At 36.1% G+C, this 15243-nt stretch overlaps 2 protein-coding genes across 2 annotated transcripts; both read right to left on the bottom strand.

The window, feature by feature from the left end:
- Positions 1-31: 31 nt before the first annotated feature.
- On the bottom strand, positions 32-3034 carry LOC111808522 (L-Ala-D/L-amino acid epimerase-like). The gene is made up of 7 exons (XM_023694566.1): positions 2437-3034; positions 2187-2297; positions 1864-2080; positions 1152-1482; positions 1012-1073; positions 859-930; positions 32-352 (listed from the first exon to the last, which is right to left on the bottom strand). The coding sequence occupies exons 1-7, from the start codon at positions 2989-2991 to the stop codon at positions 333-335; spliced, it is 1368 nt and encodes a 455-aa protein (XP_023550334.1). The 5' UTR covers positions 2992-3034; the 3' UTR covers positions 32-332.
- Positions 3035-4231: 1197 nt separating this feature from the next.
- Positions 4232-13815, bottom strand: LOC111808625 (lisH domain and HEAT repeat-containing protein KIAA1468). Its single transcript, XM_023694732.1, has 20 exons — positions 13403-13815; positions 12121-12273; positions 11595-11770; positions 10792-10899; positions 9469-9639; positions 8823-9389; positions 8586-8660; positions 8377-8505; positions 8216-8290; positions 7911-8120; positions 7543-7695; positions 7250-7464; positions 6995-7112; positions 6757-6889; positions 5936-6137; positions 5754-5859; positions 5532-5672; positions 5316-5439; positions 5062-5178; positions 4232-4930 (listed from the first exon to the last, which is right to left on the bottom strand). Exons 1-20 carry the CDS (start codon positions 13593-13595, stop codon positions 4545-4547), a joined length of 3552 nt encoding a protein of 1183 aa, XP_023550500.1. The 5' UTR covers positions 13596-13815; the 3' UTR covers positions 4232-4544.
- Between the last annotated feature and the right edge of the window lie 1428 nt (positions 13816-15243).

Genomic DNA, 15243 nt, shown 5'->3' with positions numbered 1-15243 from the left:
TAAACGAAATGCAAGAGTAACACTCTTGATCGTCTATTTAACTATGTTATATTACGATAATTCAACCAAATTTTATCAAATGAATATACAACCGATCGACACTTTCTTTTTTCGTGTTAACACCAAAAAAGGCTTATTATAATGTACATATTTTCTCCAATTTCCATGGCCTAGTAATTGATAGCTTAAAAGGTTTTGTTCATAACAACAACGAAGTTTGTCCTCTACTCCTTCAAGGCTTAGCCATTTGCAGAGTGCCATGCATCAATTTAGACTAACTGGAGCATTTATTTTCTACAGAAAACCATAAGGGCCGCCAAAAGTTGAAGGATTTAAGGTAACCCACCAGCTTCTGCAGAATAATATCAGCCACAGAATTAGAGTATATACTTCCACACAAAGTTTGATTTCTATCATAAAATCATTCCAAATTTCTATCTCACAAAGTTTGATTTCTATCGTAAAATCATTCCAAATTTCTATCTCATAGGGCTAAGTTGTGAGATCTCACATTGATTGAATAGGGAGAACGAATCATTTCTTATAAGGGCGTGGAAACCTCTCCCTAACAGATGTGTTTTAAAATTGTGAAGTTGACAGCAATACGTAACAGGTCAAAGTGGACAATATCTGCTTGGATAAAGTCCGGTAAAGGGGATCACAGGGCTCATAAGAAAAATGCAAAGCAAGCTCTTGTAACCAAGTATATTGGGATATTTTAAAGAAGTAAATATGGTGCACATCCATTTGGTTGGTTTGGTAAGAAATAGCAGGATATTCAAATGGCTGTAAACAATGAAATGACTGAAAGTAAGACTGCGAAAGATGATATAAGAACACATGGGCAGTATATCTCACCAGGAAGAAGATCCCAATTCAAGAACCCTCCTTGGCCTCTTGCATTATTGAACTTGTACACAGCACCAGAAACTAGTTGAGGACAAAAGTAGAGCTTAGACTCAGGCGCCGTCATGGTAAGCAAGAAAGTTCATTTTGGTTTAGAATGTTTACCTTCATAACCTCCAACAACAGGATCTTCTGCTAATAAAAAGGGTGTATCAAGAACAATGTACCTGCAATTTGAATAAGGAACTTCACTCAAGCCAGGGCTCTTAGCAGAATGGTGATAAAAAAAAGACATGAAATATTACTTGAAGCAACCAACTCCAGCAGCCAAATGGCCTGCAAAGCCGGTTGCGAGTCTCGTCTCGGCCATGCTGTCGACCATAAGAGTCAAGCCTGATTTTCTTGCCAGATTTGTTATCTCTAGAACTCCAAGGACTCCAAACTTGGGCAACTTGATGTTTATGGCATCCACAAGATTTTCATCGATGATCTTCTGAACGTCAGTCAAACTCCGGCAGCTTTCATCCACTGCAACAGGTATCCCATATGTTCTAGCAACGTTACTGACTTGGCGAAGACCTTTCCAGTCATCTCGGTCTACAGGTTGCTCAAAAACAAGAGGAACTATCCCCATATCTGCCATTGCAATAATTAATTAACACAATTTGTCCATAATGGTGACATCAAATGCAGTGATGGGAAGGAATAAATTGAAAATTTGCCCACCATTAGCAAATATTGTCCTATTGTCCTATTTGAAAGAAAAACGCGTATGTTAAGGAGAGGCTTCCACATCCTTATAAGGATGCTTCGTTCCCCTCTCCAATCGATGTGGGATCTCACAATCCACTCTTCTTCGAGGCCCAGCGTCCTTGCTGGCACTCGTTCCTCTCTCCAATTGATACGGGATCTCACAATCTACTACCCTTTAGAGCCTAGCGTTCTCGCTGGCACACTGCCTAATAAACACATCCAATAAAGACTCTGAGCTGATTTTATATCTTGTAAAAATATTACCCTTCAATTTCTCAAGAAACTTAATTGCTTCTTCGGCTGTGTATCCCTCATTCGCATCAAACATGAGTGAGCAGCAGGGTAGAGCTGCATGAATAGCCTCAATAGCTGCAAGTTCTGCAGCAAAGTTTTTTCCAACAACAAGCTTAAGAGTCCCAAATCCTTGATTGTAATACTTCGACGCCAAGAATGTGGCCTCAGCTGGGGAAACAATTGGGACCTGCAGTAACAAATTTTGCAAAGAAAAATGGAAAATGAATTTTTATATTGAAGAACCAAGAAAGAAAAAAGATACCATTTTAGCGCAAAAGTTCATCGAACTCAACTGTTATTGCAGTTGTCAATGTACTAGTCACTCCACCAAATAATCTCCAAAGTGGAACACGGATGCTATTAGCAACTGCATCGATCAATGCCATCTCTACCCCAGCCCTGATCTTTACAAAACAGATACCATTTAAAGAGTTACTCTTACTATCCCCACAAAACTTACTAAATAAACACATCCATTCAATTCCTTTCAGTGAAATCGACCCAAAAATAGAAACAAAATCCATAAGGGAAAATTTCACTCACCGGAGCAAACTCCCGAGGGGAAAGAAGCCCAGTAATATCATCAAACATCGAATTTAGAGTCGCCGGCGGAGTGTGGCGGAGGTAGCTGCAGACCTGCTCAGCCTTCGCAAGAACTGTTTCAAGATTCACATCAGTAACAGACGGAAGCACTTGAACTTCCCCCCAACCAACACACCCATTCTTCAGTTCAACTCTGATTGCAACATTCTCCACCGTTTCAAGCTTCGAATCCCCAAAATACAATGGCGAATTAAGCCCAACACTGAATGGTCTCCCCTCAGCCCTCTGCACATTTACCCAAAAAGTCTCCGCCAAATTTTTGAATCCGAAACTGACCCTTTCGGCCGAAGGGGCGGCGGAATCTGCAATTAGCTCGACACCACCACCGCCATGGCTGGAAACGACTCGAAGCTTGGAAGTGCTTCTGGGAAGGCGTTGCAGAAGAGAGGAAGAAAATGGGAGAAGAGCAGCTGAGAGAACCAAAGCCATGGATTGCTCTTCCTCTGTTGCAGAATTCAGTAACACTCTCAAATGGGGTTGTTGGGTTCTTCTCATGCAAGTGGTTAAGATTTTGTGGCGTGAAAACTTGGAGCAGAACACTAAAATTTTTGTCGGGTTGCCAGAACATTGGCCCCTGAATAGAAGCGCTGAAAGAGACTTCGTACATTTTCGGGCTGCTTGCGAAACAGCAAAATGTCCTTTGGTGTCATGTGAGGGCCAGAGTCAGCATTCGCCTAGCGTTAACACATGTGACGCTGCTCTCGCAGATTTCAGACTTACTTTATTTAGGTGAAAGTACGCGACGCACCCACTGACACCGATGTGGGACATTTCTATGTTTAAGTTAGTGCTTGGATCATAAGAGTGTCAACTAAATAATTAGGGTAGCATTACCATGTTTGTTTAGTGAGATCTCTTCTAATTATATTTCTCCTTTGTTAGGATGATCATCATGGTGTTAGCTTAGATGGGATCGTTGCCACTTCTCAACTAGGTTTTTAATGGTCATTTTGAAGATAGTCGTACATCCAATCCAGTTCATGTAACACTACTTGGGAGGTTCATTATGGATCGGAGGTCATGGACTCTAGATCTTGGTCACAAGACCCTAACATCATTCGTGTAAATGAATACCATAGTTTATTATGTGTTTGTTTGCATTCAAAAAGACAAAATTGCCTCTCCTTGGATTATTGTTATTAATCTTCGCCTACATATCCTTTTGGTATATTCTTTTTATTTTTGCTTTTATTTTTATTTTTATTTATTTATTTATTTTATTAAAAAAGAGGCATAGAAATATCAACGTGAAAATCGATGTGAAACAGCAATGGAAGGGACATCCAATCCACAAAGTAATTTGATCTATGATCAACATAGTTGTGGTAAAAGTTGTAAGACTAGAGGAATCATTACCACATGTCATAGAGGGGAAGGTCATAAGCGTCTATACCGTCAAATTGATTTTCGACAGAATGAAAAAGACATATGGTAAAATCGTAACCATCGAATACGACTCTAATAAAAAATGCATACATTTGTCTCACACACTATGGAGATGGTGAGAGAAGATATAATTTACATACTGCACCACCGGAGCTATAATTGGAGATACAATTGTTTTTGGTACAAAAGTTCTTATAAAATGGAAGGCGTGGTTTGTAGTCGCATGCATTGCTTCCTAAATATAATATTTTTTAATTAATTTTTCAAAACTATCAAGATATAAAATATAAACAGAAGGATACCAAATCAAATGGGTGAAATGAAGAGCAAAACCAGTAACATGCTGATATAGCAAGGGAAAGAGATGACTATAAGGCATTAAAGAGATCCTAAATTATGCGGATATTTTCGTTTTACACATATGTAATGCAATGAAACATTACTTCTTAGGATACAATATTCTTTCTTTTTTCTTTTCACTATTGGAAGTAGGGTACAAAAGTGAGATAAGGTGAAAAAAATAATTTAATGAAAGAATGTAACCTTATTTGGCATGGTATTCTGATTTCATGCAAAGACAGAAGAGGTCCTTCGCTAGAGACTATACTGAGAAAGGAAAGGAGAAGACATGCCTGAATGGTGCCTACGAGAAGTCTCCCATGTCATAAGCTCGGAGAATCGTCTTGACTTTTCACTTTGCCTCGGAGCATGTCGGTGAAACCTCCTCGCATGATTCGTCTGAACCTAGTGTCTTCAGCTGGTGGCGGCAGCACAGGATTTGGTGGCTCAACTGGTTCGCTTGGAGATGGCTCCAAAGTTTCTTTCTTTCCCAGCAGGCCACCATCACCACCAAAGAAACTGCTGACGGATGAAGCTATTCCGAGATGTGCACCCATCACCTTACCGATGGTTTCAAATGTTCCTCCTGATCTCTCCTTCATTATGATTTCAAGAGCTTCCTTGTGTGCTGGATCCAGAGCGTCTAAATCTTTTAAAAGATTTTGTATGGATGGAAGGAACAACTCCCGTATGCTGGTTGCCGATAGGTCTAAGACAAGCGAATAATTTTATATGATTCAATTGTAAGAGTTTCACTGGTCAGTGGGAGTAAATAAAAAAATCAACAGAAGAGAGCAAGTTTGAGCGTCCAATTTATAAGTCTCACAGAATGAAACAAACCTGTAGCGTCCAAAGCACGAATTGCTTCACAAAATGCATCAGCTCTCTCACGGCGACGCATCAATGAACTTGACGTAGGTGGTGCCGCTGAGAGTTGGAAGATCTTGGATAAAAGATGTAGCATGTTAAAGAAACAAATAGACTACGTAATCTGAATATGCAAAATGTCCAGAAAGTAATATGCCTTCTTATTAGCCTACTGAAACAGTCCTAAAAATTCATAGAACGATATTTAGAACGACCGCCAAGGATATAATCTCTAAGTCTTTCTGTTGTATGAGGTACAGCCACCACCAATGCACGGACTACAGCTATAGTAGCCTCATGCGATCCATCTTCCAGAAAAGCATCCATTTGAACCCTTATCTTCTCCACTATCTAAGGGATCCAAAAATTTAATCAGCTACCCCTCGTAGAGTGTTCCAGAAGTCTAAAAATACAGTCAAATATAGCTAAGCAAAGATACATACAATGTCATTCTTAAAATGTTGTGCAACAGCTCCAAATGCATCTATGCTTGCATACTTCACATTCAAGTTGGGGTCTGATCCCAAAGTAACCAGAGCAGGCAAAATGTGAGTAGACGCAACTTTTGAATCGGTGTAAGGTACCTAGCAATAAATAATATTTGATATAGCTTTCGATATGGCGTTTAAATCAAACGGATACAACTCCAGAACAGTTAAGCTTACAATAACTTTTAGCAGATTGGCAGCACTGGTCTTCATACTTATGTGAGAGCTAACAACCATCTCCCACAGAATATTAAAAATGACACCATGGTGCTGTTCAAATGTGCTGCACAATGGAAAGCAAACTCAGAAGGGAAAACTACAAAAATTAACTATCTATAGGTATTTATTTAGATACAAACCAAAAGAAGCGGACTGCATCTACAATCTCAGTAAATTGGTTTGCTGATGGATTCTCCTCCTTAGACCCTTCAACTAATAGTTTCCTCAAAAACTGCACCAACTCTTCGTGTTTACTAGGAGCACCCAAAACACCAACTAAAAGAAGTGGCAAAACACAAATTGTAGCAAGTCTTTTGCCCAAAAGGGTTTTTGGTTTAAGACCTTCAAGAAATAAATCATCACCATATGTTAGAAAAAAACAAATTGTAAAACATGTGGGGTTGTTATTAATATAAAAATAAAACATAAGTATAAAACACTCATCAACTTTTTTATAAAACAATAAACAAAAAAATAATTATTAAACCATTATTATTTTTCTATTTAAAAAAAAATCGAAAACCAAAAAACAGTAATCAAACAAGTACGGTTTGTTTTTCAAAATCAGAAAACAGAAGGCGGTTACAAGCAAATTTGGTTTTCTGTTTCTCTAAATCAGAAAACAAAAAACATATATAGCTTAGTTTTTAAAAAAGTAAATAAAAAAATAAAAAAATAAAACCAAAAAACACAGCCTAATGTTCAAAACAACTATAAAAATAAATGAACCTAACTACAAAATTAATACCTACAAAAGCAATCTCATCCATCTAAAAGAACACACAAAAAAAAAAAAAAAAAAAAATGGAAATTCAAGTTATGGAAAATATTAGTTTCACCCCTTATTTAAATTTCAATTCAATTTGATAAAATTTGAACTTTAGGGTTAAATCTAACTCAGTCAACCAAGTACCCAAGTAAAATATTCCCCAACAATTGCAAAATGTATTTGATAATTTACCTTTAATTCTTGAATGGACAGCTGAAGGGAAAAATGCCAAATCTGCACTTTCCCCAACTGCAACCAAGAATACAGGCAGCATAATATGTGTCAAATAAGGATCGCCGAAATGTTCAGATACAGCCAATAGAAACTGCAAAGCCCNAAGAGAGAGAGAGAAAAGGAGATTAGAGAAAGAGGGTAACGCACCAAAAACAAAATTAAAAACTAAAGAATGACATAGATAATGATAAGGCACCTTGGTAAGTCGATTTCTCAAGTTGTCTTCTTTCTGAGGTAAAAAACAGGCCAGTTGTATTAAATCAGGAAAGCAGTCTACATGAATCCATTCAAAAGCTGGCCATTCAATGCATCCCCTAGACAAATAGTATACCAGAGTCAAATTGATCTGAACTTCTTTTCCGAAATGTAAGAGTAAATTTAGGGAAAGGATCATGTTCCAATTGTGTAGAAAATTAAAAGAAAACCATAACGAGAAAAGAGAAGAATTTACCCGGCATACAATTCAAGCATGGAAGAAGAGATCATGGCTTCTGCTGTTTGAGTTACAGAAGAAAATGGGCAAGTTTCAATTGCTTTATGGTGCACAAATGGGAGCAGTTCTGACAGCATTCTTAGTAAGACATCAACATTCCAACGTTCATGTTCACCTAAAGAACGAAGATGAGAATCCACTGATCCTTCAACACCGGAAAGAGGTGGGCACCGCTTCAATATTGAGCAAATAAATTAGACAATTAATGAAGTTTCTAAACAGACCAAGAAGATGGTGAGATAAAAGCACACCTGAGTAGAGCTCAAAATATGAGACAATAATACTCTTAATACATGGTCTAATTTATTTCCCCACTTTATAACTGCAGGAACCAATTCCTTTATTGAAGTTTCCACAACCACACCAGCTGGATCACAGACCAACTGGAACATCATATCCTCTACCTGTAGACAAACAAAATTAAGTATTAGATGAAGAAACTCGTGTCCTAATACCTCCTCTTATCCCTCTTATGTGTCATCCAATCGATGGCAAGGGGAACGGCTCCACTCCCCAGACCATGTGTTATCAACCTGTTCTAGAGCTTACATTGTAGCAAATTCCCTCAAGTCAGAATTCTTCTCCATGAATGCCTCGTAGCATATTTAGTGAGGCTGACCTTGTAATATTTGTCAATGTTTGGAAAGAGAGGAAGCAGCATAGCAAGATTATGAACAGCAGCCTCCCGCACAACAGTTGCAGAATCTTCAATCAGTTGTTGCACAATAGATAGAATAAGTGAATCACGGATCTCTGGCCGGACGAACTCTGCTAACTCTCCACATGATTGAGCAACAAGTAGTCTACGTTCCTCATACATGTGATTTATCTGGTTACAAATTGAAAAACATATATAAAATATTCCTTCAAAAGTACACAAAAGGTACAAATGATATCTCCTACGACGTAGACTGCAAAACTCACTTGTTCCCAGCACTGAGGAAGTAACTCCGTTTCTGTTCTCATCTCTCCAACACTCTTAGCAAGGGTAACACAAGCCTAAATAGTAGACGAAAGCTTCATTATGAAAAATATAGAAAGGCAACCTCCAAACACAGTTGAAAAAATATAGGAAAAAACCCCACATCCATAATGATACGTCTCTGCTGTTCATCTGGACGTTTGATTAAATTAAACAGTGTGTGAGTTAAGGAATCCCTGATGCCACTATCTGGATGACGCTCAATTGCGCACATAATAAGGGGAAGAAGCTCCTGAAAGTCAGTACAAACAACAAATCAGAATATGGAAGTAAGACAGATTTTTAATCCGTCACTGAGAGACTGAAAAGAACCTCACGATGATTGATCAAAACATAAGGAACTATCTTCGGCAAGGCATCTGCAAGTATCTGAATGGTCCCCAAACCCTGTTGATCATAGTTCATATATCTAAGTTTAAAAGATAAACATGAAGAGATAGAGTAGATGAACATGAAAGATTGTTGGGCAGGCATTAGAATTGCAGCCAGACCCCAGTAAAAGAAACAAGTCTGTTCAAATGTGAACTGGATAAGGAACTGACTAATTACCTTTTCAAACACAGCTTCATCACATGGATTGTTTTCTTTCACAGGTAACACATTGTCTTCTGTCAGTTGCTGACCATTTTGTTCGGAGATGCTTTCTTTATTTTCCATACAATTGTCATTATTTGATGAAACTACTGTAAGTTCATGCAAAACTTCATCAGACTTGCTCATGTTGTTACCAGGAGTTTGAGTAGCCAGTGACCGAATATCTCCATTATCTACAACCATATTCCCTTCATCTGACATATGAGCTAACATGTTTTTGTCTTCATGTATCTCAACAACTACGTCTTCTACATTCTCAGGCACTTCCTTTGTAACAGTTGGTTCAACAGGCTTCAATGCATTCATATTTTTTTCCTTTAAAGTCTCAATTTCAATTTTCAGTAACTTTATTTCCTCCTTGTATGTTTCAGAGGACTGCAATTGGCCAGGATCCACATCATTAGTAACTGAGTACAAGTTAGAATGAGATCCCTCAATTTGCATTTTTAGTGCAGTGATTTCAGCTCTACAGTCATTGAGTTCCTTTCTCTGGTGCTCCCAGGATCTCTTTAAATCTTGTACCTAAAGATGAGTGCACGTCATTTTATGAATTAGGAGAAAAATTAGACAGCACTTCCGAAGTATATTGAGGGGGAAATACCAGGCTCTCTTTATCTTTAATATCCTTCTGCATAGTTTCCGAAGACTTTGTTAATGCACCTATCTGACCCTCTGCCAAATCTTTGTTTCTCAGCAAGCTTTCCTTCTCTTGATTTAATTTCTTGTTTGCTTCTAGCAAAGATTCATTCAGTCGAATCATTGCAATGTTTTCCTGTAAAGCAGACACATGGTAATGATACAAACTGAAATTCAGAAAACATGTCTGCTTTATTTATTGGAAAAAGAAAAGAAAAGAACTATTCTTGGTCACTTGAGGCTAACATATAGGTTGAACTGACTTCGGGTTTTCTTGGTGTAGATTAAAGGGTGCCAGCTTGTCAATTGGAAACGGACCTCTCTACCTCCCTCACCTTGGAGGCATTGGTGTCATCGCTTCGAGAAGCTTAATTGGACACCCTTGATAAAAAAAAAAATCAGTTGGGCAGCTAGGCACATTCACTAGTAAACCAGCACACATCAACTTGATAGCCAATATGCCTAAATTGAATTTTCCTCCCACAAAAATATTGTCTGGAAATATTCCCAAGAAGCTAACAAGAATTTTATGGTCCATAGCTTACAAGGGCTTCACAATGAAAAGGGTTCAGTCAAAAAACGCTTCAACATTCCCCTTAGATGAAATTTCTGTTTATATTTTGTCCATAGCGATTTGGCAATGAAAGGGCGACCATTTCTTCCCCCAAAATTTGGGGATTCCTGTTGTATCCCTAGAGACAACATGGATTGGCTACCAGAGATCCTTTATAAATGGTAGGTAACCAACGAGGCAACATGTTAAAGTTGTGCGACTAAAGCTCTCTTGTAGTCTTTTCTTACTAATATAACAAACCTTTTCAATGACTAACAAAAATCTTTTGATTCCTTCTTGTGACAGGATGCAATTCACTGCCTCTAATTAGAGTGCTATCCATCAGCCTTTTGGCAATTTTACTAGTTTATTGATGAACCTAGACTGGCATTGCTTTATATAGTACCTTTTAGTGCCAGGCCTACTCTACCCTTAACCATTATTTTCTAAATTTTCTTTACTTGGAAAGAAATACTCATTTCTTATCCAAGTAATAATAATAATAATAATAAATAAACCATCTACCATAACCCAAAAAATTTTCCAAGCAACGAACAGGGAAAAAGAAAAAACAGCTTACTGAAGCACAATGGGATATTAATATATATCAGTAGCATCTAACTTTAACCGTTGCTTTGATGGAGCAGCGAGAAAAGTACAACAGGATATTAATATTCATAAGAAATGGCTTTAAATTAACATGAGAGCAGCTTGCAAACTTGAACCAAGAACTACCTCAGCAGCTTCTGAGGTGGAGGATAGATATTGATAGTAGTAGTGACGCAGGGCATCTGATACACATGCAGGTGAGTTAGGCCAAACATCAAGGTTTTGATCTGTAACCTGCACAGGAAAAGGTAATATATAATTTTAAATACCTGTGGATGCCTATGTAGAGTCTGAAGCACACTATATGGACCCTCAAGGCAGACTCTACGCTTTTCCTTTTTTTAAGAAAATTAAATAGGACATTCTATTCATGTAACAAAAAATAAAACAAAAAAAGATTAAGCATAAGTACCAAAAAAAAGCCACTTAAAGAAGTCATTGTAAAAATGACAACAAATTGATGAGTTGTACACACACATATATGTTAAATCACGAATCAATCTATGATAATGGATTACTATAAATTAAATTATATCAATATTTTAACACTCCCCTATACTTGTCAGCTTGAAAATTTGTAGAGACCCAACAAGTGGAAGTCAATATTAATTGGGGAGGAAATGACATTACAGGAATTCAAACACGTAGCTTTTAAGCCAATGGGTAACAGTAAATATTTTACATGAAACCACTCAAAGAAATGTCCGTATAATTCTGGTAGAAAATCAAAGATTGCTTGCTCTGTACTCAAATCAGTTGTCTCTCACATTAAACATCTTGAACCATCTTAGAAGTCATCTTTTCAAAAGTCATGACGTTATTTATTGAAGTTAATAGATTATCTTTTTTACAGANAAAAAAAAAAAAAAAAAAAAAAAAAAAAAAAAAAAAAAAAAAAAAAAAATTCCATAATCTTGCATAGTGTATACCTCTTCATAAAATGTCATTGCAGTAAGTCGATAACCTGCTATAAGCAGATATTCCTTCACAGCACAATTAAGATCTTGACGTTCATTGTCTTTAAGTGGACCCAGATCAGAGGAGGCATTCCTCTTTTCTTGATGAATCTCTTGCCGAATTCTTTTGGTAGAGTCGGCCTTTGAATCTATTAAAACCAACCCAGAGAAATAACTTTGGGAATCAGATAATAGCAGATAAGCATTGACCAATCAAATAAATTAATACTATTATAATTATTCACACATTGCAGACAGATGACTGAAATCATAAAAGAAAAAATTTGCGGCGTCCACAAGAATAGGGATCGCCCTAGTTGATAAAAAGGCCATTGTTATTACCCTAAAAACCTAATTCCTTTTGACATTGCAACTGTAAGCAAATAAAGTGAGGTCATCAATGGCTGCTGCACTACAGCTTTCTTCCTTTATTTCCAAACCCACTAACTTTTCCGGGAGCAGTACTGAAAAATCTGAAATGCTGAAAAAAATAACTTACCACTCAACTCAACTGAATGGGCCTCATTCTTTTTCTGCAATTCGATCTTCAATTTTGAAATGTCTTCTTGAGCTAAGCGCAGCTCATACTCACTGATAGCTAACTTTTCTTCTACTGCTTCTTTCTCCTCCAACAAACTTTGAGGGTCTGCAACTGCTCCAAATAGGAACGAGAAGAAAAAAAAAAGGATATTACATCTAAAAACAAGACTAAACACCAGTACCAGTGAGTATGATACTCAATGAAAATTTAGTTTCGACAGTAAAGAAAGCAGAAAACTTAATTTATTTTACAAATTCCTTCTTAACCAAATATATAAAAGACAAATTGACGTTTATATTTTTCAAAAAATTTCATTAAAGAGCAAGGTATAACGCCCCCCCCTAAAAAAAAAGACATCGGGATTACAGAAAGATCCTCTAGTTGGGATTAACGAAAAAGAAGTAATACTAAAAAATAGTAATACTATTAGAGCGGGCTCCAAAGTAGGCTTAGATTCAATGGTTTCTCAATTCTCAAACTCTCCTTTACGGTTATCCTTAAATACTACAAGACTTATTTCCATCTAAACCGTCCAAAACAAAGACATGTCTGCACAATCCGATGGGAGGGATGTTTTGATCTGCGATCCTCCATTGGAATGTGAGTTGTATAAGATCATAATCGAAATATCATTTAGTTGAACTTATTCTATCTGCCTCAGTCTGTCTTGCTATATTTCGCCAACTTCTATCTCATGATCCTACATCCGTGGGTATTGAACTAGTTTTCTCAACTCTAATGTCAATCCACTGCCTTACATAACAAGACAGTTAGAAGTCCTGCATCAAACCTCCAGCATAAGCTATGATTTATTTCCTCCACTTAATGAAAAAAAAAAAAACGTTATAATGTCAGGTCTAAAGATAATGTATAATCTTGATCAAGCTTGTTGTTCGAGCCAAAATCTGAAATAAAAAAAATTCCGAAGATCTAAATCATAGTTTGAATTCGATTAAACAAATAATCGCAATTTGGAGAAGCAAATAGAACTTATGTTTTACGTCAATACACGCTACCGAATTGCCATTGAGCTAACAGAAACATTTGGAGCTCTAAGCTTGAGATTGTGCGCGAATTTTTAAACCGCACTACTTCAACAAAATTTGAAAATAGTAGAAATCAAGTTCTAATCACGTACCCCTAATTTCTTAACCGAATGGAAGAAATATCAATAGAGTAAATATATACAAGGAAAATCAGAAATCACGAAATCGATAAGATAGAGTGGAGAAATAAAAACCTCGAAGAGAATTGAAGCGAGTGATTTGATCAGGAGGGAAGTGAGCTGGATCGGAGAAATACTCCTTGAGGCGAATGGCCTGGGCATCCCGGCCATCGTCGAGAAGCTCGTGGAGGAGCTCAAATGCAGTCAACACATAGTTCTCCTCCAGCAAAAAGTTAACAACGCAATTGCACAACGACGACCTTTCCATGTCAATGGAAGTTACTTGCGCAGAATTGATCACATACTACCTCAGCTCAAGGAGAACCACTGTTTCTGCTCCAACTCCATCTTCATTACGTCGCAATTGAAGTGAAGGAGGGAGGAAAAAGCGGCAGCGAGCTCTGCTAGATCTTACTTCTCTAGTTCGATTTGAGAAAATCGGTAATTTTTGGATCTTCGTGTTTTCCCAACAAAATTATCTTTTTGTATGAGATGGCAAACGGCACTTCTTTTTAGTTCTTTTTTCTTACGCTTAATTTAATAACTTTAGTTTTTTTTTTTTATTATTATTTTATTTTATTTCAATTATCGAGTAATAGTATTCATTTTATATCATTCGAGTTAAACTCGTTTTTATATTTAATAATTCTAATTTTGGTAGTTTAAATAAATAATAAATTAATATTTCATGAGGATTAATTTGAAATTTAAATTATATTATGGTCACTGACTTTAATATTCCTTTAATATTCCTTTTGGTTCCTAAATATTTAGAAAGGTTGAATTTTAGTCTCTAAATTATATTCTATTATAACATTTAAACTTTTAGAAATATAATAATTTTGAACTAGATACGCATAAGTATTATAAGTAAGCTATGGTTTAGAGTAGAATATCATATCATTGTGAAGATTCGTAGTTCATAACATGTTATTAGAGACATGTTCTTAACTTAGTCTATCTCAATAGAGTCTTCAAGTATCGAACAAATAGTGAGTCTCAAATGTGTAGTAAAAAATGACTCAAGTGTCGAATAAAGTGTGTACTTAACTTAAGAGCTCCAAATTATAAGTTAAACCTCAGTTAAGGAGAGAATGTTACCAAGCTTTATTTGAGATCAAAATCATGAGCTCATTTTATAGAGTTGGGATAAAACTGGGGTTAGTTAGACCTATTCAAATTTCAATAAACTAAACTAAATTAGTTCTCATTTTAACTTGAATTTGGGTGTACATGTAAATTAAAAGTAGCTAATTAATAGTAATTTTAAGTTGTAATTTAGTTTTGAAAAGAAACAAAATGAGCCGCTCATTTTATTTTCCCAACGCATAAATAAGACTCCATGACCTATCTAATTTTTAAATAAAAAAAGAAAAGAAAAAAAGAAATATTTCGCTGGCGTGTCAACTGTGTGGTTCTTTAGAGCAGGACGTGGCGTTTCACGTGTCGTGGATTATTGCAAGGGACCCGCCGACAAATTTGCATTTATTTTATCATGCTCAACAACAAAAATGTCCTTCCCCTCACCTTTTGTCTTTTCTCACTCCATTTTCATTTTTTCTTTATTTGATTTTCATGTTATTCAGATAATTTATTATAAAAATATAAAAAAAAAAACATATTATGATATTTTTATGAGTTTACTTTTAGTTTTGTAAAACATTTAATTTAAATAAAAAAAAATATTACTAATCAACACTCCGTCCAATAGATTATTTAAAAAATAAATTATTCTATTTCTCCATTTAATTTTTTTAAAAGATTACATAAAATACAAGAATTTTTGTTGAAAGGTGTGGAAATGAAGTGGTTTTCAGCTAGTAAAATATGTGCCTCGTATTCTTATCCACGTACCTTTCTTCATTTATTCTTTTTTTTTTCTTTCAAAATATATATATATATATATATATATATAT

This window comes from Cucurbita pepo, chromosome LG13 (assembly GCF_002806865.2).
Source record: "Cucurbita pepo subsp. pepo cultivar mu-cu-16 chromosome LG13, ASM280686v2, whole genome shotgun sequence".
Classification (NCBI taxonomy): domain Eukaryota; kingdom Viridiplantae; phylum Streptophyta; class Magnoliopsida; order Cucurbitales; family Cucurbitaceae; genus Cucurbita; species Cucurbita pepo.
This window is presented reverse-complemented; position numbering and strand designations above follow the sequence as displayed.